Below are 24,122 nucleotides of genomic sequence, written 5' to 3' on the forward strand. Positions count from 1 at the left end.
AGCTCCTATTATGCTAACGATTATGTTATTTTCCTCCACTTGAAAACAGACCCTAGCTGTTGGTAGTTTCAGTTTGTTTTGTGCCAAATTGTAATTTTGTGGGTTGTTGTTCCTAAGATTAAGATACATTAGCTTATATGTGCTAATGTTAGTTGTCACTTGTTGCCACAATAAATATACAGTCCATTTAACATTTACAGAGACAAAAATTAAACCATGTGTACGAACAATGACATCTTTACTGTACTTAGATGATATTTTAAGTGTGGGTGGAGCAGGTACAATAGTACATAAATTAGACTAATGGGGATTCATCCTCTGGAAACCTTAGAATTCATTTAAATTCATCCCCAAACTGTTGCGACATTCACAGAAAACCCCCACACATATTTTGTGGTCAAATTAGATAAAAGAAAACCAGGGAATCACTTTCAAACCATCCAATATTTGCTAAGATATTTTAGTTTGAATCAAAATGGCGGACTGACCAAATTACCAACATTACCATCCCTGGAACCCCCGTTGTCTACTTAAAACATTCTAGGATACTGCTTGGACTAAACCCTTCATCTTTTTTCTTTTTCTTTCAGGATATCCCATCAAGCTGGAGCCCAGGTAACCACAGGGCATCCTCGGCTCTCTCCTGTTCTGGACAGGGGGGCTTAACAGCAGGTGCCAATCTCCATGCAGGCTCTCAGGATGGGGAGTTCTGAGGAAGCTGCTTTGTTGGGCTGGAGCTCCTTCATCCAGCTCGCAGCCTGAGGAGCAGTAGGAAGCATCCCGGTGGAGGGGCGGGGTTGGCCAGCGAGGACCCGAGGGTGGACCATAACCACGACCTGCCAGGCTCAGCACAACAGTAGCATGTCCGCGCCTGGAGGCCCTTCATGGATGTGTCGCTCCACAGCAAAGGCCAACCTTCTGCTGTGGATGGCACTGGCGTCCATCTGCATGGCCGCCGTTCAGACCCAGCAGCACCCAGTGGTCACCACCAATTATGGAAAATTGCGTGGAGTGAAGGTTACATTACCAAATGAGATCCTGGGACCAGTGGAACAATATTTGGGGATCCCGTATGCACTAGCCCCAACGGGGGAGCGGAGGTTTCAGCCGCCGGAGCCACCCATGTCTTGGCCGGGAATCAGGAATGCTACTCAGTTTGCTCCGGTTTGTCCTCAGTTCCTAGAGGACCGCTTTTTGCTCAATGATATGCTCCCTGTGTGGTTCACCGCCAACTTGGATACGGTGGTAACCTATGTGCAGGAGCAGAGCGAAGACTGCCTTCACCTCAACATCTACGTCCCCACAGAGGACGGTAGGTCAACCGGCGGTGTCGCTTGTCTTCTTCCGGTCTTTTACCTCTTCCTGTGTGTCTTTGTGTTGTCTTATCACTTGCCACTTGCTTGAGCCGGTCTACCATGAACTTCAAGGCCGTATTTCACTGAAGGCCTCAGTCCTTTTCTACTCACAGGAAATAATATGCGGCTCGTTTGTGATTCATGTTGTTCACCGATATATATTTTTTTCATGGCACCTATTAGCGCTATAACAAAATCAGGGTGTTTAACTTCAATGCCATCATCATTTAAAGGTGATGCCATTCTAACACAGCTTGTCATATCTGCCCTTCTAACCAGGACTAGACCGCCCCGGTTTTGACTATGTGGTTATTGGATTATTGTTTAATTGGTTCCTGGAAATCCACCACTAATGTTCAACATGGATGAATATGATGATGGCCTTTCTTTTTGCATTTCAATTTTCTTTACTCGACAGAGAGACAGTCAGGGGACATTACGGTTATGTGGTATGACCACCAGGATACATTGTATGGCCACCTGGATGCTCCAGCTGCTGCTTTTGTATTCCAAAGTCTATTTGTGGCATACGTTCTTTATCGGATCAACTTATTATATAGCTAAATTCATCACATTGGCGATTCACAACGATAGACAAACAAATACTATGTGATTGTGGGCTGGGGGACAATAAACACTTCTAAACTAAAAGTGGGGAAATTGTGAAAGTGGATTGTTCATGCAGGATGCTCTTCAATCCTTTTTGTGGAGTTTCAGTAAGCACCATCTGACCTGCAGCAACCACCGTCACTACTGGAAGCTCATTAGCTTCAATAAAATAATCATTTAGAATTGTTAAATTATTCTTCTCTTTATTTAAAAGGGACCATGTAAAGTTCAAACATAAATGGTCATAACAAACATAACACAATAGCAAACAGGACAGGATGAAAGACACAATGCAACATTATGTGGAACGGTGCAGTCTGAGTGACTGTACACAAAGAGTACTGAAAAAAAGTGATATAATAAATAATTGTAAGCCATATAGTTACTACAGGATTTCATCATCACATAGTCTGATCTTGAAATATGGGTATTAAAACATATTAAGTCGTTTTAAATTCAGCTTGATGAACCCTGCAAGAACCCTGAATTAATTTATATTGACGGGTAAACTTCTTGCTAAAGTATATGGAATATACATATGAAAACAAGAAAGTTAAAAATAAAGGCCAGTCTCTCGTATGAACCTGCTTTAAACAAATGTCCGGTTCTTTAGGTCAATAAAGAATCTGGTAACCATCTGATCATTTATAGTACTCCTTCGTAAACATATTGCCGTATTCTAGGGTCTGAGCTAAATATAATGACGCTGCTTTGTTTAGTCTGCTGTGTACAGGTAACACAACAATGATTGCATTATTATGCTTTGATTAGCTGGTTATACAAAATGATTCCCAGTGGTCATGCTGGTAATGCTTGATTATGGAATTGATTCTATGTGGTGGAGCAATTTGATTAAAAATACACATCGTTTTGAAATGTTGATGAAGTCCAGTTGAACTAAAATTGAGTTTTTCTCCTAGCTCTAGACATCGCATCTCCTCACACAATAAAAAAGACAAATAAATCTGGGGCGGAGACATGTGTAGTTTACATTTTGGAATAATGATTATTTCTGCGTATATGGAGCACTTGTTTTCCAGGACTCAGCCTCACACCCGCATTACAGGCCAAGAGAAACGGTTCATATTTCTGACATCAGCCAAAATGGCTTTTGTTATTCTTTTCAATAATGAAAACAAAAACACTTAAATATTGGGCCCAGTCATCAAAACACAAATGTATGCTTCTTAATTTTTACAGTGCATGTTTATTTTATTTTAACCTCTTGTGATTAACTTAATGACTAAATTGAACAAAGGTTTTTCGTGCACTAATTACCTGCTAGCCCTCTAAATAGCCCTTAGTTTGTTATGTGTGGCCTTGCATCAGGACTCAGAGCTCTGCCAGTCCTTTGTGACTGATAACAGTGCTTTTAAGCAAGAGTGATGTAAGATTTAAATTTAAATAAATAACAACACAGAATGCTATCAGGCCAAAGGCTCCCCCATAATAGCTCGCTTCCAGCACTCCCCTCTTTCAATGAGCACTTGTGACTTGGGAGTGGCTGTGCGGAGCACTTTACCCACGCGGGTCCGGCAGCAGCCGCCACCGTGTACGAGACTCGAGCTGTGTGCTGTAAAAAGTGTGTCGAATGTAACCTGCGGGGGTTAGAGGTCAGCGGGACATTGTGGATAGTGAAGCACATTAACGCGTGTGTCAGGCTGAGATCTTTGACAGCTAAGAGCTAAATTTGGACTGAGCTCTTGAGTACATGGTAGATTAAAAAAGTGCAGGAGAGGGATAATCTCACAATCCGGTGTTTTTCTGCGGCTTTTCTCAAATGATTCAGTGTACAAAAGTTATTGTACTCGAGTAGAGCACAATAACATAGTACATTTTTGTGCCTATTTTATGTGAATTTAAATATAATGTATCTTTAATAGCCAAGCCGAGCAGCGGCGATATGCGTTTCCTCTCACAATAAGGGATGGCTACACCAAGCTTTGTTGTAGTTTCTAATCAATGAGTTACGTTTCAGGCACTGATGTCGTTCCCAGACCAAGAAAGTGTCTGACACACCAGGAGTGAAAGGGGAAGCACATGGTGGTTATGCATTGCTAGCTAGACCTAACACAAGTAGAAGATTGTACGGCTCCCGGAACGTAGTTTACGATACATCTAACCAATCAGTTTTGTGTTTTATGGCCACAAATATAAAGTATCGCCACCATCTCTTTTATTCAGAAAGGTTCCATGCATGTAGGTTCTTCTAAATGGGGAGCAGTTTGCTTTCTTTGCTAACAGTTCAAGGTATTTTCTTTAAAGATCGATCATCTCTTTAAACAACCAGACTTTTGATACCACCACAGTAGCATTGACCAAACTCAACAAACCTTTAGCGTACATTCTTTTACTTCATTTGAGTAGCTGGAAGCACCAATGTGGCCATTCTGGCTTGGAGAATATCTCGGACAACCTTTTGATTAACTGATCAATTAATCAGAGGCAAAATGCAGTTGATAGTTTTAGCCAAAAATGTATTCAAAGTAGTAATTCATCTGCATTTGCTACGGATTTTTGTAATATCATTAAAATTCGCCCCTCTCTGATTTAATGCTGCTATCGTATGGAAACATTACACAGAGTGTGCGAAATGGCATGAACTTCCAAAAATATACTGCCGTTTAGCACGACCACGACGACACTGTTCTTTAGTTTGAAAGGTTTTCATCAGACGAGGCATTGGGAAACATGACGCACGGCATTAGTCCAGGCAGCGCTATGTCTCCGAGCTATTTTTAATGGATTCCTGAACGCACCGGGAGTCGGTGTGTGTTTTTGGAGGTGAGGTTAACCTGGAGGAAAACACACTGTATACGTGAACATCACCCAAAGTGGAGTTTTGAGGCGTTCACCTAAACACAAAATAGAATGTGAGGCTTGCCACATGGAAACCGTATTTTGTTTTTTGTAGATGCAGATAATGTACATTTATTTTCTATTAGATTATTACAGAGACAGACGTGTGAGGAGAAACCAAGAAAAGTCAGAATAGTGTATCTTACAGTCTGAGCTCAGCGGGGAATGACATGTCTATCCAAGTTAGAGCTCCCCTCGCTGCCCATCATCTTTATATCCCCCGAGTTGGCCTTTTCAGAAATCCAGTGTTATGTCAAAATATCCTGCGAGCCGAGGATCAGGGAGGGATTTATAGTTTTACTGCACTTCAAGTGGGTTGACAGCTTAAGTGATGCTTATTCTTTGTCATCTGATTTTGAAGTTGAGAGAGGAAATCCGCTACCGCCTGCACCGAGTATGCTCGAATGACTGTTTTGTCACAGCCTTTTAGACTTCCAGCCAAATCCATTGGCCGAGCGGGCGAGGTGCTGGCTGTCTGGAGCTGCAATGCCCAGGAGCTCTTTTCATGGGTGTGCATGGAAAGCGAACGAGGCTGTGAAGGATGTAGACGACGTGTGGGAGTAGAGGAAGAGAGCCACGTTTTTGGAGAGTCCATGTGTGGAGGCAGTAACGCCGGCTTCATCAGCCTCTGCGGCGTTGCTGCCGACTGGCTGAGGGAGGCGGCGTGCAGCTGTAAAGTGAAGACGTTCCCTCTGAAGGGCGTTCTCAGGGAGGGGAGGGGCCCACGCCACGGCCCGCCTCGCCTCCATGTTTTAATTGTCGACATCTCCCACATTAGTTCCGTTTTACTGCTCAACGCTTCCCTTCATACGCTCTACCACAGGCACTACGGAAAGCTTAATGTTTCACCGGGAGACATAATTTATTCCAAGCCCCCCCCAAAAAAAATGTTTTTCAGCTTTTTTGTGCAGCACTGGAGCGAGCTCTTCCTTTAGATTAAAATACTCTTTGCAGCACTTCATAGGGCATAGATAAAATGAGGTAAGCAGTGGCTCTAAGACTGCATTTTTAGAGTCACTGCAGTTCCGTTTTATTTACTTGCATCTTGATGCCAAACACATCAAGTGATAATGTAATATGCAGGGTGTTAAGTCAGCACTTCCACGATGCTTGGTGTAGCCCACAGCCCACATCTGTGCTCCACGCAGCCACAGTCTGCTTAATAATTGTTTCCTTTCCGCATGGTTCATACAGTTAGATACCTGCATCAGCTACAACTATAACACTACGATGTTAACATGTTCATTGTACTGCAATAATAGCTTACATCATTTTACTATACAACACAGGACTTGAACAAATAGTTTTAGGTTCTACAAACACAAACGCATTAATGCAATAAGTACCTTTTGTACATTAATGTTAAGCAATTTTGTTTCAATTTCCTTTAAGACTGTTTTGTCTGGACTCTTGCATCACTCTTCCAATTATTGTTATACTTCGTGGCATTCTAATAAGCTCAACTGTACTGTGTGTATATATATATATATATATATATATATATATATATATATATATATATATATATATATATATATATATATATATATGTGTGTGTATGTATATGTGTGTATGCATAGATATGTAATGGAGGCAGTATATTTTACAGTTTAACAATAACACATTTTGGCCAAAATGGCATCAGTGCACAGTAGACTTCAATGGGAATTAAATAAACATAAATACATGCAAGTAAAAAGTCAGGTACTCAACAAAGGAGAGAGAGAGAATAAGCAACCATTTCTTAACCTTTAACATCACTGGGGATATGCATTGTACTTTATTGGGAACTTTGCCTGACTGACAGACCACAGCTGGCTAGCTACCTCGCTAACACAGCAATCAACGCTAACATGCATTTGTGACATGCCGGTTGTCAGGGACGGGATTATATAGAAAAGGAAATATGATTCGGTCATTGTTTAGTATTTCACAAACTAGTTATCGATTTACCGTGTAGACGCCATCTGACTGCACGCCACCGTCGGCTCAGCTGGGACGCCCACTGATGAGATGAGGCCTATTGTGGCATTCACCATCAATGCAAATGTAGCTTGTGTTTGTGTTCGTGGTGTGTTGGTTTATTTTTGTGTTGGTTTATAGTTTTAAACATCAATGAGGTGGTTGGAACATTTCTTGACTTGAGCTGTATTTTGCTTCAGTAACATTAGCTTCGCCCGCATTATATTCTATATTTGGTGCAAACATGTACACCAATTTACGTCACCGGGTGTAGGAAGCGTCGTGGTTTATATTCGAAAACAACTTAGAAATGTTGATTTTACAAGGTTCATAAACCTCTAAATGTACTGTATTCTGATTTATTGTATTATTATGGTGTGTGTGTGTGTGTGTGTGTGTGTGTGTATGAACAGCTTGAGCAGATGTGAATATTCACGCTCGGCCTACTCACACTGACATGGCACTAGCCCGTGTTTGCGCAGCTTGCCCTCGCACTATTGTGCAAACACTCCGCCGTCCCGGCGACGCTGCCCCATTATGTGCCCGTTGAGACCGATTCTCCACCATTTGTTGATCAGTGAACGTTACGGCACACAAACGGAGGCTGGAAGCGCAGCGAGACAAGGAGATGATGCACTCTGAACAGTGCGAGAGCTCAAGGACTATTGGGCTGCATGCATAATGAGCACTTTTATTTATTACTTCTTTTTTTTTTTATCGCAAAAAAACTCTTCGTAGCGAGCCGCACTTTGCAGGAAGAGAGGTGCAGGAATGAGTCCTACAACCTGGACATGAAGCTTTTGCACACTTCCCTTTTTTTAATAGGCTTTTGGTTCGATTTTGTATTTGTCTTACGATATAAAATATGTCTAACTACCCATCATGTGAATTCTGATCCTTTTAAGTGTCTTGAGCTGGTTGCTAAATGAGACTTACTAATAGTTTGCCTTTACATGCTCGCGTTAAAAAAAAAAATCATAAAGTGTTGTTCAATGTGAAGATTATCTTTCGAAACAAAATGTGAAAGTCACATGAATGTTTGTTTGCCAAATGATTTATTCAGAGCAAAAATGTGCCTTTTTGTCGAGGGAAGCAGTGCGATGCTAACTTTTTTTTTTTTTTTTTATATATATATTTTATTCTCACAAATATTTTCACAAGAAAACATGGAAAGCAGACAGAACACCCTACATTAAACATTACAGAAAATTACACAACAAGTTAGTACAAAGAAAAGAAAGATACACAAGTAGATGAAATAAAATTAATTAAATAAATAAAGTAAATAGATAATTCCCCCTCCCAAAGAGAAAATAAATATGGTACCGTTAGTGTTGTACCCATGCTCTCCAAATAAGGCTGCCGGATATTCAAAAATAACTTCTATGAGCCCCTATTACAGGAAATCTCACATCTTAAAAATACACTTTGTAAAGCTTAGTAGTTTTTACAAAATGTAAGAATGTATTTTGCTCAACGCAGCCTCACTTGAGTTTGAAGACATTGAGCTGCGAGAACACTTTGGATGTGTGGGCGTAACAAATCACATTTAAAGGAGTGATTACACATTTTTGGGGAATTCTTTCTGTTAGAGAGTGAGATGAGAAGATTGCAGGGCCACCGAGACATATCCTGGTGCGTTAGTCCACGCTGTCAACAGCGCTACGACATTTGTTTGCATTAAAGGTACGGTGTGTAGGCTGTGTCGGCTTAATCTTATCCCGAGAATGTTGGAGGGACGTGTGGGAGTAGAGGAAGAGAGCCACGTTTTTGGAGAGTCCATGTGTGGAGGCAGGAACGCCGGCTTCATCAGCCTCTGCGGCGTTGCTGCCGACTGGCTGAGGGAGGCGGCGTGCAGCTGTAAAGTGAAGACGTTCCCTCTGAAGGGCGTTCTCAGGGAGGGGAGGGGCCCACGCCACGGCCCGCCTCGCCTCCATGTTTTAATTGTCGACATCTCCCACATTAGTTCCGTTTTACTGCTCAACGCTCAGTAAAGTAAAAGCCAGTGTAGTGTTAAAGAGTCCCGTTCCATTCATATGCTCTACCACAGGCACTACCGAAAGCTTCATGTTTTACCGGCAGCCATAATGGCCGACATAGCAAGCCGAATAGCTCTCTGGAGCCGGTGTCTGGTTGGTCCGTTCTGGGCTACGGTAGAAACATGGCGGCCTGGCTGGCTCTGTGAAGAAGACCCTCTCCACGTGTAGGTATAAATAAATAAATAAATAAAACACAACAATTCTTATTTTCAGGTGATTACAGAGTAAAGAAAACATTTAGTTATATTCCATTTTTGCCCATATATTCTCCTAAATGCTAAACCCTGGTCTTTTTATTAATGCAGCCGAGGGTTACGTTGGGCCTTCATGAAGGTGATCAAATAAAAAAAGGAAGAAAGCTTAGGGAGAGCAGCGGAGGGGGGATCCCTCTCCAGGATGGACTGAAGTGCAATAAATGTGGTGATTACAGAATAAACAACATAGTCCTTCACAATAAAAGCCCTGGACACATGTCAAGGGAACTAAAGTGCACTCTGTCATCACAGAGAGGCAACTCAACAGAATAGCTTCCATTCTCCTTTCTGAACTTTGTTTGTTGGGAATGTAGTGGACTCATTTAGTTATGTTGTAACACTGCTGATTCATTTGGAATATTCTAAGTAATCAGATGATAAAAGCAGGCAAAAGTCAAATTAGGTGTCAGGTGATCAATTCAACTTTTAATTTGTGCTTTCTATACACCTAAACACAAGGACGGCGTTTTGAGGAATTACTTTCATTATATTACATAATAGATGAACATAAACGATACAAATTAACTTGTTTGTGTGTGTTTTTTTTAATGAATGACTTTTCGATCGACAAACGGGTCGGGCGTATCAAATTGGGGATCCTGAACATCAAATTACTGGTATGCTTTTTATTGCCGGATGTGCCTGAACGATTGATACGAGTCCCACGCATTTAATTTCACACAGAGCTGAAGTCAGGACAGAGTTAGCCTAGCTTAGCATGGGCAACTGGACTACATGTTTACATGGACACTGCTGTATCGGAGGCTGAGGATGCTCCAACCAGAGGTCTGACAGCAGCTGCTGGATGGATCTCTGAACTAAAGGCGGAGCGAACAGCCACACTTCAAGTCTTGAACCATCTTCAGCAGCTGTAGCGGTTTGTCTGAAAGGACAACGCGGTCTCATCACGCCATTTAAAATAGGGCTGCTGCCCATTCTAGTCCAACAGGTCAGTGCTATCTGACAGGATGGAGACCTGCCAGTCAAAAGGAGCAACAGCTGAATATATGTTTTTGACTGTATTGTGTCTTTGTGAGCTCAGCTTGTTCTTCTGCATTTGGCGCCCCACCAGCTGGCTTGGAGATCTCCAATCACAGGAGCTGCACGTCCATCCCTGCAGTAACTCACACACACACACAACTAAAAAAACATGTTTTTATCTCAATTGATTTGAGAGTTCTTAGAATTAATTGGAGCTTACTTCCTGTTTTAATCACATCAGTGTTATTATAAACCAGCGCAGGTTAAACAGGTACACTTCCAGAATGTCATGGTTTCAGAGACGGTGGGTGATGAGGGTGACTTTTCCCCCTCTGATCTTTAAAAGGTAGAACTCTTTAACGTTCAGCCCTTCAAAGTCAGACATGAATAGAATACCACGCCACTAATTGGAGAACGTATTCATACAGACAGATTGTTCCATGTTGGATATGTTGCAATGAGCTGCGATTACAAATGGAGCTACGGGGTCAGTTCGCAAAAAAAAAAAAAACACCTTTACTGGGATCTCTCCATGCTAAATTAATTGTTATTTATTCGTCCATGCGTTGAGATGTTCATCTCTTTAAGAGCTCTGCCTCCACATTAACACAGTGGCGGTTAATGGCATTTAGTTTATGACACACAAAGCATTAAAAGAAATGTATTGTACGAATGAAAACTAGTCATAAAGGAATATCTCTTACAAGATCGAGTGTCCTTTTTAATTATGTATAATTCACAGAATACACTTTTAATATTCATTGGGATTCTTTTTGTTGTTGTTGGTCATTACACATCATGAGCATGGCCTTCAGCAGTGGATCCCAAACAGCAGGGTTGTTCTTCAATCAGAGGGTCGGCGGTTCGATCCCCGGCTCCGCTAGTCCACGTCGATGTGTGTGAATGTTACTTAGTCGTGATGGGCACCTGAGCCACTACCATCACTGTGTGAATGGGTGAATAATAACAAGTACAGTTAAAGAGTGTCGGAAGACTAGATGATACAAGTACAGGCCATTTACCATATCTTATGATGGCGTATATCGCATGAATATCAATTGAATACAAAAAAAGCCAATTTGTAATCTTTCAGAATAAAAGGTGCTCTTATTTACAGACACATATTCAACTTAAAATAAACAATCAATAAAATCTGCCCGCAAGCCAAATGCGTTTGTCATTGTCTTTCAAAATTGAAATGAAAGACATTTTAAAGTCGTTAACTCGAGAGGTCTAACTCCGCTGACGGGCGCTGTTGTTTTGGTGTTTACCTCGGTATGATGTTGGGAACACGCAGTACAACAACGGAGGATATCCGTCGTTCACAAGTGGAAACCTTTTGATGTTACTCCTTTTGGAGCGCTCAGTCAGTCCTGTCAGACTGCGCTGAGGGCTGAGATGTTCCATCACTTTGTTTACTGCGTCAACATTGCCGATCTGACTGCCACTATTTTTCCGACTGCTGAACTCCCGAAAAAATCGTAAAGCGTGTTATTTGACTATAACAACCTGACCTAACTAAGTGCATATAAACATTGTTATACCTGTACTTGTATAGTTAAGCTAAGCTAACTCCTGGATGTTCTCTTCATATATTACTGAATTGTGATGAAATCAATATTCTCATCTAATTCATCTAAGAAAGTAAATAAGCATACGTCCGCAAATAAAGAACAATTCTTTTGGAATTTGGATTAAGCGACTATTTAAACACTTAATATACTACTTAGCCTACCGTTAATACTAGTACCGTAGTAATAATAAAAATCTTCTCACATATACAGTACGGAAAATATTAACTTCATATACATATTTGGAAAGACGTGTTATAGTTATCCTAAAGTGGTTCGACCATGAGAATGAAGGGCATCAGAAGTGACATCATCTAACCCGTTCTTTGTGAATTTGCCCGTGACGGTTCATTAATGAGTGTGTATGTGGAGCTGGACTGGCTGTTTTGGTGCTAGTCGAGGACACTCCGTCACAGCCTGTTCAGCCCACAATGCATTTGTTCCCAATTCTTTTTTCCTCACACAGCACCGCTACCTTTTTCAATAATTTTTGTTCCCTTTTTTGGCTGATATCTTTTTTTTTTCCTTTCAAATGTTTCCCGTTATTCTACTTTTCTAGGGGCCAACTCAAACATGCAAGGCGCAGGTTTCAACAGTAATGATGGTGGCGCTGATGAAGGTATTTTTCCTACAGCCCTCCCCCCCCCTCCCCTTTTTGACCAACAAAATAAAAGCCTGACACTTGTGCATGACAGCAGACCTATTTTTTTCACCCCTTCCTCCTCTCTCTTTTTTTGGACTCCTCTTGAAGTGCTTCTGAGTGCACCAGCGTTTTCCTTTTGAATCAACCTCTTTGGAGTCACGTAAACCAAGAGGGTCTCGTCTGAGGAGAGAGGGCACCTCAAAACAGGAAGGAGGTCTCAGAGCTTTACTCACCCGGCGTCGCCAATACAAATGTATTTTCTGATGAATTAAAATGTTAAAACGATCATGTCCCTTCTCGACATTTCTTTTTCTTCTTCTGTTGCTTGGTGAAGCATGAGCTCTAACCCATGTTGTTTTGACAAGAAGAAAAGATCTTTTTTCTTCCATCTATTAACGCCTCGCTCCTCTGCATGATAATAACCCGATAGTGCAGTATATTCTCTCGGCACCGTGTTGGGTAATCGGTGAGGACTGGCAGATGACTGGAGGTAAAAAGGAGACATTTCAGTTAAAGGGCACCATTTGTCTTGCGGGGGAGTGACATGCAAGTGCCAGGAAAAGCCGTTTCATTTCTGAATCACATGGGCAGTTGTTCAATTCTTACGGATGTTGCTCCAGAGAGTGATATTTGACATAATCCTCACCGTGCATTCTTCTACATGAGTTAGCATTAGCCAGGCAGCAATGTGAGCAGAGTGTTGACCTGGGGCCAGTCTTTCAAACTAAGGGTTTAAATGTTCTTTATTGATTTATAAATGTCATAGCATCCACGTACCGGATCGAAGGGGACTTCACTTCTGGTTAATAGGCAGCTCTTTTTAGACTAATCATACAAAAATAAACCGTATGTGACCAAATCAAACCAAGATATCTGAATGAATTAGCTCTCCTCGCGATAGACATATTTACAGTATGACCTCTTCAGATGTTAATGTTCCTATACTTGTGTTATGTAAAACATTACCATGCAATTCAAAGAAAATACAATTATATCCCAGCTCAATTATATTTTACAATTTTTCCAAAATATTGTTTATTTCACAATGTCCCTTTTAATTACAAAGTAATTATTTTAAAATAATGATTGGATTATTCCACAGATTTGCTCTATATTTAAAAACACTTTGATTCTCCTTAAAGATGGATAGGGCCTTGATTGCTGTGATTTTGTAATTCTAAATTACTGCACTTAAGTCAGAAATAAGAAAATACTTTAACACCATAAAATATTACATTTATTGAAAATATAAGAGAACAGAAAATAGCCCTATGTCCACAGTGCTAGACATATTATTTGAAACAACTATTTCAATGTAATAATTGGTTTAAATGAAACTATTGCATTTAGATTTCAACCTTAAAATCTCTGATGCATTTGTATTCCATTTTCACAACCTATTTCCGTTAATTGCCTGACGTGCAGTAACCTTTACAAGCTCGAACATCTGACAGCTTGATTAAGTGATGGATAAGTAGAGATAAAGTACGACAAGATAAGGGTTGTTAAAGTTGTCGGAAAGTGCAAGTAGAACTGGTTCATTAACAATTACAGCTGGATGTGGAAAGATGTTAAATGGACTCTACTTTTCTAGCCTTCCTACCACTCAACGTGTGTTAACACTAAAGGTTAGAAAGATAAGTAAGGAAATATACATTAATAATTGGATGAAAATAATTTAAATAATATGTTTTCAGTTTAAGCTGAATATAACAGCAACTAAAGAAACTGCATTTAATTAAACTTGACATTCAATTAAGGAATAATAATAATTTACTGCCTTTGCCTGAGATTGTCTCAGTTGGCTACGTTGCAATTTAGTGAGTAAATTCTCAGTAGAAGTAAATGTAAAGCTGTATTATTGTATTATAATACTAGCTTCATTGCTAGTATTACTATGCTACATCGCATCATTTCTGATAAATCCTCACCTGCACAACACTGATGTAATGAGCTGCTGCTGTGGTAGCTCAGGTGCTAATTACATGCTTATCGTGAGCTAAAATTTAATGAAAAGCGCAGTGCAAATTTGCCCCGCAGTATTATATATGCAAATCTTTCCCTCTGTGTTTTTTTTTGTGCCAGTTCCATAGTTAAAATTGATGAAATAAAGGATCCCAGTGGTGTTATTCTTATCTGATGAAAGGACTTCCAGCGCTCCCTATCCTGTCTTTGTTTCTCAGCTCTCTCCATTTCTTTTCTCTGGGGTCCCACTTTATAAAAATGAAGAAAAAAAACAAACATTGTGACCCAATTCACAACAGGTATTATCTGTTAATCGTGAAAACGTTGTTTTCTGCAAGTGTTATTGGAAAGAAACAACCCACATTTAATATTATTTATACATGAGATCAAAGAAATGCATTTTGATGGAGTTAGCAGGCTTTTGTTGTCTTCCTCTCACAGACAGAATATACTCCAGCCCTTAATACCGATTCTGTATTAAAACTATGCTACAATTATTAGAACAATACCAACATTGGTTTGGCTCTACACATGGGCTTTCTTGACAATATCAACAAATCATAGAAATACGTTATTGTTAAATGGACCTCACAACAGATTGTTTTCATAAAGTGTGACTGTAGCAATAAAGCAACACATCCTATACCAAAAACAACGGAATTTGCCAATGACTCCAAAAACAACATATATGACCCTAAGAGAACCAACAACAGACGCATGTTGTGAAACATCCACCTGACTTCCTCCCTCCTCAGTTATTGTTCTTTATACTACGTCACATGACTTCCTTTGCTCCCGTTATAATTACTACGGCCATTTGAATTTGCAGCCTAACAAGAAACACAAATAAGGGTCGTAATACGCTTCCTGTACAGAGGACCTCTACGGCCTTTTTTCTGGAATAAAGATGCATTTGTGCTCGATGTTGCTAGCTTCAATGCATGATGGGAATGTTCAATGGACTGCATTTACATAGCGCTTTTATAATCTTAGCGACCACTCAAACACAAGCCAGGATCCACCCACACATTGGTGGCAGAGGCTGCCATACAAGGTGCCATCTGCTCATTAGTAGAGGGACGGGGATCAAACCATCAACGTTGTCATTAGTGGACTACCGCTCTACGCCCTGAGCCACAGTCGGCCCACAATAACCACTTGAACTTTCATACATTTAAAAAACAAGGACAGTTTATCTGTACACAACTCTATGCTTAATTTCAAGCTACATTAGTTCATATTATTGGCCACATAGGCCAGGAAAACCTATTATCGTCTAATAAAGTCTTTACATGTAGAACTGTTTCCTATCTACACATCAAGCAGACACAGATAACTATCATTCATAATTTGCTACTTTTAGCTTTGTTTTTGGTCTCCTCCAACTCCAAACAAAAGATCTACTGTCCACCAGCTATTCTCTAACTGTGCAGGTAGTGTGCAGTGTTTTCAGAAGTGTGTTGTGGAAAACAGCTGCTGCTGCTGCTGGAAGCAAGGATGATGAGATTGGTGAGAATGGACTGAAACCCTGAAGTTAAAACCAAAACAATGAGCTAAAAGAGGCTGAAAAGCTCATTACAGTTGAGGGGAAAGGGTAATAATGATCTGTTGGATCCCTTATGAGTGGCACTGTTCACGTTACACACATTTGATCCATCGTTAAACTCATTGAAGTGCAGCTTTAATGTTTTGCTTTATCACATTAAGTTTTAATATCAAAAGCCAGCCAAGGCATGAGGGAAAGGTTACTTCATGTGGATGTTTCAGGCAAGTCGGACGATTGAGAGCAAGCAACAGGATTGATGGGAGATGTTGTTTATTTGGAGAAACTCCTATAACACAATATAATTAGTTTACAGTGGTTGTCCTGTGGTTTTCGATTTAAAGTGATGATGATAGATCGGAGCTGGTTGGCCATTGAAGGCGGACTTCAGGCCGAGATGGCCTGACCTTTAGTCGCAAGTATGGATCAAATCCCGAAAGCAAAGGATCCTACAGTTCCTATAATGCAACTCACTAGCCTCTTTTATTGGACTCTTTTTGTATGGTAAAGTCTGAATAGTAATTTGGTGCAGTGTCCCTTTAACCCTCGAGGTTTGCTAACAGGCTCTTCCTTTCCTATCAGAGTGTCCTTAATGAAAGAACCTGAACCCCAAAATGTTCCCAGTGTATGTGTAAATACAAGTATCTCTCTTTGATTAAGTTGTCTGCTGAATAAATGTAATGAAATGATACACTAATGTTTAATAATTCTCCTCAGAGATTTCTTTTTGTGCTCCTTCGCAGGAGAGCGTTCCACAAATTGGTTTCATAAAGTGATTGGCTTCTTTAGGAAACTGTCATTTATTTAGTCGTGCTCTGTAGCACCATCTTCTAAAAGCTCGAGTTACCTACCGGGGGTTTCATCACACCGGTTAGGAAACACCATCACATGTTGGGCTTGTGCCGAACAGATGTAGCGTAGGGTACCTCAAATCAGAAGGGCCAGATCTTTGGGAGGTGGCAATGCGTTGTTAAAATAGATTAAAAACCCACCATCTGCCCTCAGCTGGTGGGGGAAAAAAGATCCTTTGATCCAATACCTTTGATTATGTAGACAGAATGTTCGTACTTAGACGTTACTAGCTCAGGTCTATTGTTATAGAGTGTACAATTGAACCAAAGGAACAGTATGAGCGCGAACTTTTCATCAACACAGTTTCTGCTGAAACTACACTACACTTGGAAAAGAAACGTCTTCTTCATGGTGGAAGGTCTGGATGAACAGCGTCTTCAGGCACCACTTGGCTCAACTGTGTTTTTAGTAGAGCACGTCGGATCGATGCGCTCTGTTTGAACATCTGCAGTGGCAATGAATTACTCCCGTGGACCCCCCCCCCCCACCGTGGCTGCTGCCGCAGAGCAACCTCACAGCATGGCAGACGGCCTGGCTCGGTCCGGCCTCGTGTGCAGCGGACGCGTCCACGTCACATGTTCTGGAAGTTGTCTCGTTACTGTGAGATGAACTTTTGTCTGAAAGGATCATATTTGTGGGGTTTCTACACACACATGTTTACATGCTTTATTGTTCAAAAGACACATTATCTTTCAAATTCAGTTCATGAATACAAGCTTTATTTTTTATTTGGTATTCATAGGGGGGGGGGCTCTAAAGCGGTGAATCCGAGGAGGATATATATATATATATATATATATATATATATATATGATATTTACGATATTTACTCTAACATTGTATTGGTAATGATATGGTCCAGGTTTTACGTTCTGATTTACCTATTTTAGGTAATGCAGCACTACAGTATACATTTAGAATGCTTAAAAGGCATGGCCATATTTTCAGCACAAATACACATTTGTATATAACATATACTATATGGATAGTATAGTATACAACATGCACAGTATTTTAAATGCATCTTTGTCCTGCTCCATATCAGCACAAAGAGTATATTGGATCAAAAATATATTTCCATCTGTTATAGGTAAACATATATCGTGCATTGCTTAATATCTATGTTCACAGCCACATTCTAGATTAGATTCTTTCACAATATACTCCGCGTTTAGTTTCCTGCTGACAGGTTTTTGTTTGACTTTGGGCCAAATAATGACTTTCTGTGAGCGGACAGAGTAGGCTGGCTGTTGTTTTTGGCATGACAGTCGAACTGTATTGAACAGGAAGTAGGTTGCTGTCTGTGCAGAGCATTCTGGGACAGACAGAGGTGATGCGATAGTGGGGGAGGCAGTGATGAGAGACACACTTAACATCGCCTCCCTTTAGCTGCCGTTTGTATTCATCCAGCTAAGAGTAGAATACGCTGAAAGCAACGGGGAAAATTCAGATAGACCCCCCCCTGGAACAAGCTCAATACCATGCCCTTCCTCCCCCCACCCATATAAAGATGAGTAATGTGTGCACCGCCGCGCAGCCACTGGAGGAATATATTATCCCTCCAGCCCGGGTGGCAGTGATGAATGTCCGGGACGAACTCGCTGCACAGTCACCCAGGCAGCGCCACGGGCCCGAGAGAGTGAGAGGGAGAAAGACAGAGCACTTGAAGCAGTTTGATTTCTTTAGTTTTAAGTGCACTCCATGCTGACAGGATTGGGACACGGTGCCCAGAGACCACCCTCTTCTTCCCCGGCCCATAAAACCTGGCTCTAAATCGGCAAGGAATCTCCCAGTTTGATCAAAGTGCCCTGAGTGGACCCCCCCCCCGCCTCATTCCCTCCCTCTGACTTCTGACTCTGCCGATGCACTACACAGAAAGAGATCGGCAGTAACAGTCAATATGACTGTTTGTTTGATGGAGAGTCAGCCAAATAGTTTGGTCGGAGCCCACAGAGGCCTGCAGCGACCATCAGATGCATATCGGTTCGAGACTATGACAACGTAATGGCAGCGCTTTTGTTTTATGTGCCTCTCCAAGGTTGTTTCTGTTCCACCGGGCCTCCTTCAATGTGGAACTGAATGACAAACGGGAACTTATTGACGCCAGCCGGCCTTCCTGCCTCCATAATTAGCAGGCTTTTATTTTTGTATTTAACAGGAGTGAATGTCCGGGGTCGGCGTCCCGAGCCCAATTCGGATTCACCCCCCCCCCCCACAACCCCCTCTCCTCCTGCTTGGCTGTGGGATTAGCAACCCACTCGAAGCACAGCGGAGATTAATAACCTGTCACCGTGGGTTGTTTTCCACGCTTTGCCTCGCTGTTTTCTTTTGCGGAGGAGGAGAATGATACACTCCTCCTGCCCCTGCGCCTCCTTGGCCGACTGAGGCGCATCATATACAGGAACGCCAGCTTTTCCAGCGGCACAGCGTTGTGCATTTTGCCAGAGCTGGAAGAGAAACGAATGGTGTGGGGTAACGGGCATCCTCATTAAACTAATTACACAGCGCAGACTCAAAACTAATGGCATGCTCTGTTTTAAATGACAGAGATGACTTTAGATACCATTCCTGTTACAGAGCATACACTTAATTTCCTAATAAAAGCAGGTGCTCGAATAATGGCTTGGTCTCAAGGTCAGCATGACAAATAAAGAATAGATGGAATTACCTGTACAGCTCGAGTAGTAAACTCAGCGTAATGCACATCTCCACAGCAGTCATGTTATACTCTGCTGATTGTATCTATTGTTTTGTTTGAACAACTTTAAACTTTCTATGAAGGTTAACATTTTGACATTTAACATGAAAACCCAAAGGGCATAATCCATTAATTGGCTGGCAGGATTAGGGTGAGACGATTCCCTCACCATGCTCTCTGGTTGGGGTGACATTTGACCCATTGACCCTTCCCCTTTAACGCCCTAACACGACCCCAGAGGGGAGGGGGTAATATTGGTGGATGAAAACAATGATAATTGTCAGAAACACAGCAGCAGAGTTGTGAGTATTACATAACTGTGCTAATGCAAATAGTGTTTAGTTTGCAATGAAAACAAATCGCTGATCAGAACAAGCAGTAAACTATAGGTGTGTTTCAAATAAAGGCCCACTTTCTGCAGCTTAGGTAAACAGAACACAACATCTTGGCTTTAAATCTCTCACACTGGCAGCACACAAGCTGGCCAGGTCCCTTCTCAATTTGACATTTTCCTCAGCAGATGCTCTCATCCCGAATGACATTTGAGAGACTTCCAAGCAGCCCGGTCAGCGAGGCCGCGGATAATGGGTTCGTTCAGCTGTTGGTTCCAGGCAACCAAAGCTCACTGTAGTGCGCGGGAGGTCTAGAAAACGCAGGGCCGTGTGAGGACAACCATGATTATTATTTTTGCAGTTTTTTTTTTTTCTTTCTGAGAGATACAAACATGTCCACAGAGTGCCTGTTTCACGTGTTGGCAGAGTGCACCTAGAGGAGCTTCGAGAGAGCTGAGGGCTCCTGATGATGAAGGCTGATGTATTGTGAGGATTTATCTCCTGCTTCCATCTTCTTTCATGCAAAGGGCCCACTCTTAATTTATAATCACCACCTACACATGTACTAATCACCCAGCTTAATCACAACTGGAGAGCCTCATAAACAAGGTATTCATCTAGCCTAATTGCAGCATTCCCTACAAATTACACAAAGAACAAATGGAGCAGTCAAGAGGGGCGATGTGGAGATTGCAGGGTTTGAAGCCAAATACATTCTTATTAGAGTGCTGGAGACTCATATCTCTAACATCATCTATCCCTTGTATGTGCTGTACTGTAAAAATAACCCCGAAAGGTCAAACTAGTTTCCTTGTTGTGTAGACAGTGTTTGGTTGTTGATTACAATAAATGAATGCCATCCGTGTTGGGTGACCGTGGTTCACTCCAAGCTGCTGCTGTTCTCTATACTGAAGACTTTAGCCAGAGAGAGTTGTGGAAGAAATGTTTTTATCTTTTAATGAAAAGCTGCCAGATGTAGGAATGTTTATGTAATTCTAATGCATTTAAATTCATTTTGATGGATTTTTGTCTCCGTAGAATGAGACAATCTGAAATAAATTGTCCCCTGCAGTACGTGATGGTTTCCGCCTCGGGGTCCCTTGTTGGAATTGTGTATTGGCTTTTTCATAGAGAGACGGGCCGATAGATCAGCCAGACCAATAGAGAGAAGGAGCTGAGCTTGTTGCAACTATATTGGTATTGATGCATATGTAGGCTAAACAATATAGTAATAAGGAATGTCAGCAGAAAGACGTCAAATGTCCTGCGGAGTAGATACCCCAAAAATATTTTGGGTATCCTTAATATTTATTTATTTGTGTACTATGATTATGTACATGATCTTTAGATATGTAATTGTTATTCATACCATTCAGTGTAGGCTATCGGGGAGAAAAAATACTAACATTGGAAAAACATCAGAAAGCTAATGGATCTTTTTTACATTTACCAGCATCCAATTGTAAAGAGCTGTTTGATAAATGAAGGATGAATGTAAAGACGTAAAGGGTTTAATTGAATAGGAAAGCATTTAAAAGTGTCTTCCTGTCTTCCCCAAACAAATGTCCCCATGGGTCATACTCATGAGTAATTTGTACAAGCAGATCTATGATGATGAAAATTAACAAAATGTATGTTAATTGTTAGCCTGCAACCTCTAGTGACAGAGGGGACAGAAGGAGGAAGTCAGGTGACGCAGTTTGTGTACCACGTGAAACCAAATGGTCATTTGACTTAAGTTAACTTACATATCGTACTTGCGTAATTTAAGTTAACAAGCATACATAAAGATAACTTACAAACTTGCTCATTTGAACCCAAACAAGGATCTATTCCTAAAACTCAGAAAGTAGATTTATTGCCTAAAACTAACCAAACTGAGACCGTTTTACAACGTTAGCTACATGTTTACAACTAAGACTGTTTGTATTCGTGAAAAGGGTTAATACTCATTATGGAGAATGGCTCTTGTCACACTTTGGTCTTCATCATGGTGCAAACACTAAGGAATCTAACCCGCCATCCATTCCTCACTAGCTTCAGTTTTGTTCACTGTAGTTTAATTATTCTCTCACTTAGTTCAATTACTGGGTCGTTTTATTTGTTGTTTCAACAGTGATGTTTTGTATATGTGTATGTGGTACCCCAAAGTCTATTTTCATGCTATTCTTTGTGTGTTTGTGTATGTAGTAACTTGTGTATTGTAGTGAAATATTTAAGGTACTAAAATCAGATTGTGGCATGGGGCCACTGTGCATGTGGCCCGTGATAGTTTAGGTCAATTTTGTGAATTGATGCATGCATCTGTTTTGTTTATCTGCATTTCCCTCACCTTATTTTAAAATGTAATGCACAACTGAACTCTCAGAATGAAAGTAGCTCAAAGTATTTTTGAGTAAATATACTTAATGAGTTACTTTCCACTGCTGACCTGCAATTCAGCACTCTATTGTGACATTAGTGGTAGTGTAAATACAACAGGTACATTTTTTGGGGCATGTTCTTTGACAATTAGTTTTTTAGTCACAATCTGCATGTGGTTTTACTTCAAATGCTTGCTGGATAGAAAGGAACGTTTCATATTTCTTTTTATTTCTTCTTGGCAGACATCCACGATGAGAATGGGTTGAAGCCAGTCATGGTGTACATCCACGGAGGCTCCTACATGGAGGGAACTGGCAACATGATCGACGGCAGCATCCTGGCCAGCTACGGGAATGTCATCGTCATCACAATCAACTACCGGCTCGGTGTTCTGGGTGAGTCCACCAATCCAAGGCTGTAATTAGTTTGAAGAAGGCTGGTTGAGTCAGTACAGAACTATTGATTAAATGAGTCATTATGATGCCTCACCGTTTCACAAAATGGATGGTCTTTGTGTGAAGGAAAGCTCTGGTGGATGATTTGTTGCTTTTTGGGTGCACAGTCAAGGAATCGGACAGTGGAAACCTTGTAAAGCTCTTTCATTACATGTTTGAATCTTTGATAACTTCAATTAAACTCGAAACACATTAATGGTCTGTATGTCGAAACAGATTTCATCATTTCCTTCTTCCAGAGCATATATATACAGTAGCAGATCTAGTCTATTAATTCACACACACTTAGGGAGAGATGTTTGATATATGCTTGATTGCTTGCGTGGTTTGTCTTTTTTTTAAATTCTATCATGCTAATCAGCTGGCAGTGTAGGAGATAGTTTGCATTTCTTTCTCTAATTTGCTTTATTACAAATGTTTGTATTCATATGCAGCCTCGCATGACCTTTGAAGCACAAAATAATCCCATGCAAATGAAGTGAAGAGTCTCATATTTGTAGCGTTTTACTTTACTTTAATTACTCTGCAGCATCAAACATCCAGCAGCCTCAACACTTCCATGCCTGGAAAATTGATCCGTTGTGATCTGAGCCGGTATCTACACCGCACTGCTGGGCATCTTATTTTTGTTCCCTCTGTCAGATGAAAGTGGTTTGTGGATCACACAGGGATACTTTATCTTGCCTTTGACGTAAAGGTTTGGGTTCTGAATATCTGTTGCCCGAGAAAATGTCGCTGTCTGAGAGGAGGGTGATGACATGTTCTGAAGAGTTTTGAAATTCCAGATGAAGCTTATCTGTGGCCGTTTTCTCACTGAACATCTGGCCTCTTCTGAACAAAAACGCATTTTATAAGGGTTGTCAGAAAGTTTACTTTGCCTATTCTAAGTGTAACCTCTAATCTATGTGGAAAACAAACATATGAACCCGTCTTTTCCTTTCGGAAGTCTCATCTTTGTAAATGGCTTGTAATGCCTAATTGGTGACTTCAATCGAAGTTCATCCCCCAGGGGCACATTATCAGAGTACTCGCACTGAGGAACACAGATGTAGAAATAACTGAGCAAAGAGGCTGTTGAGAGTTTATTTCTGCTGTAAATATAGGTCTGACGTAGCTATTAAAGAAGCATCTCTCACATGTGAGTCCTCAGCCACAAGCTTGAAAAGAATCCATTAAACAAGCTTCAGAATTGCAGTCACACTCCTGCCTCTGCAAGATGGAAGGCAATATAGATGGTAGGAAATAGCAGTCAGCTCAACAGAAAAATCAGCAGTTGATTAGAACAAAATCACTTCAATTTAGCCTTAGCTGGGAACTTGTAGAAAGTTCTTATGTTACATTGCAACATGAATAGTGATGTGGCCTCTCCCAGGCCAACAATGCCTACGAGCAGTCCATCTCCTCCATCCACACTGGAGAAGCTAACGTCTACTGGACACCTCTGCGAGAGTTAGCTAGCGTGCTAGCTTAGCTAACCGTAAGCTTTTAGCACCGGACTCAAGGCTACGATGGCTCCACTCACCTCTCCATCCGACTGTGCCAACTGCTCCCACCTGGCCAGATACCACTGCTCCTAGTCCCGCTGCTATGCCCGCTGGGACTGCCTCGCCACCTGAGTCCAGTGTTGCTGCTCGCTGTCC

The 24,122-nt window shown here is 41.2% G+C and overlaps 1 protein-coding gene across 6 annotated transcripts in view; it reads left to right on the forward strand.

The window, feature by feature from the left end:
• The window catches only part of nlgn4xa (neuroligin 4 X-linked a), an 88,099-nt gene that overhangs the window by 8,548 nt on the left and 55,429 nt on the right, over window positions 1-24,122 (forward strand). For 2 of the 6 annotated variants that reach the window (XM_034552445.1, XM_034552453.1), the window contains exons 2-3: window positions 591-1,312; window positions 22,270-22,422. In XM_034552445.1, coding sequence (XP_034408336.1) covers window positions 862-1,312; window positions 22,270-22,422 — 604 coding nt within the window. In that variant the 5' untranslated portion in view covers window positions 591-861. Of the gene's footprint in view, window positions 1-590; window positions 1,330-12,189; window positions 12,250-18,426; window positions 18,446-19,901; window positions 19,920-20,485; window positions 20,489-22,269; window positions 22,423-24,122 lie in introns of those variants that run through there. The other 4 variants (XM_034552439.1, XM_034552461.1, XM_034552430.1 and 1 more) reach the window with 4 other exon arrangements.

This window comes from Cyclopterus lumpus, chromosome 2 (genome assembly GCF_009769545.1).
Source record: "Cyclopterus lumpus isolate fCycLum1 chromosome 2, fCycLum1.pri, whole genome shotgun sequence".
In the NCBI taxonomy this organism is placed as follows: domain Eukaryota; kingdom Metazoa; phylum Chordata; class Actinopteri; order Perciformes; family Cyclopteridae; genus Cyclopterus; species Cyclopterus lumpus.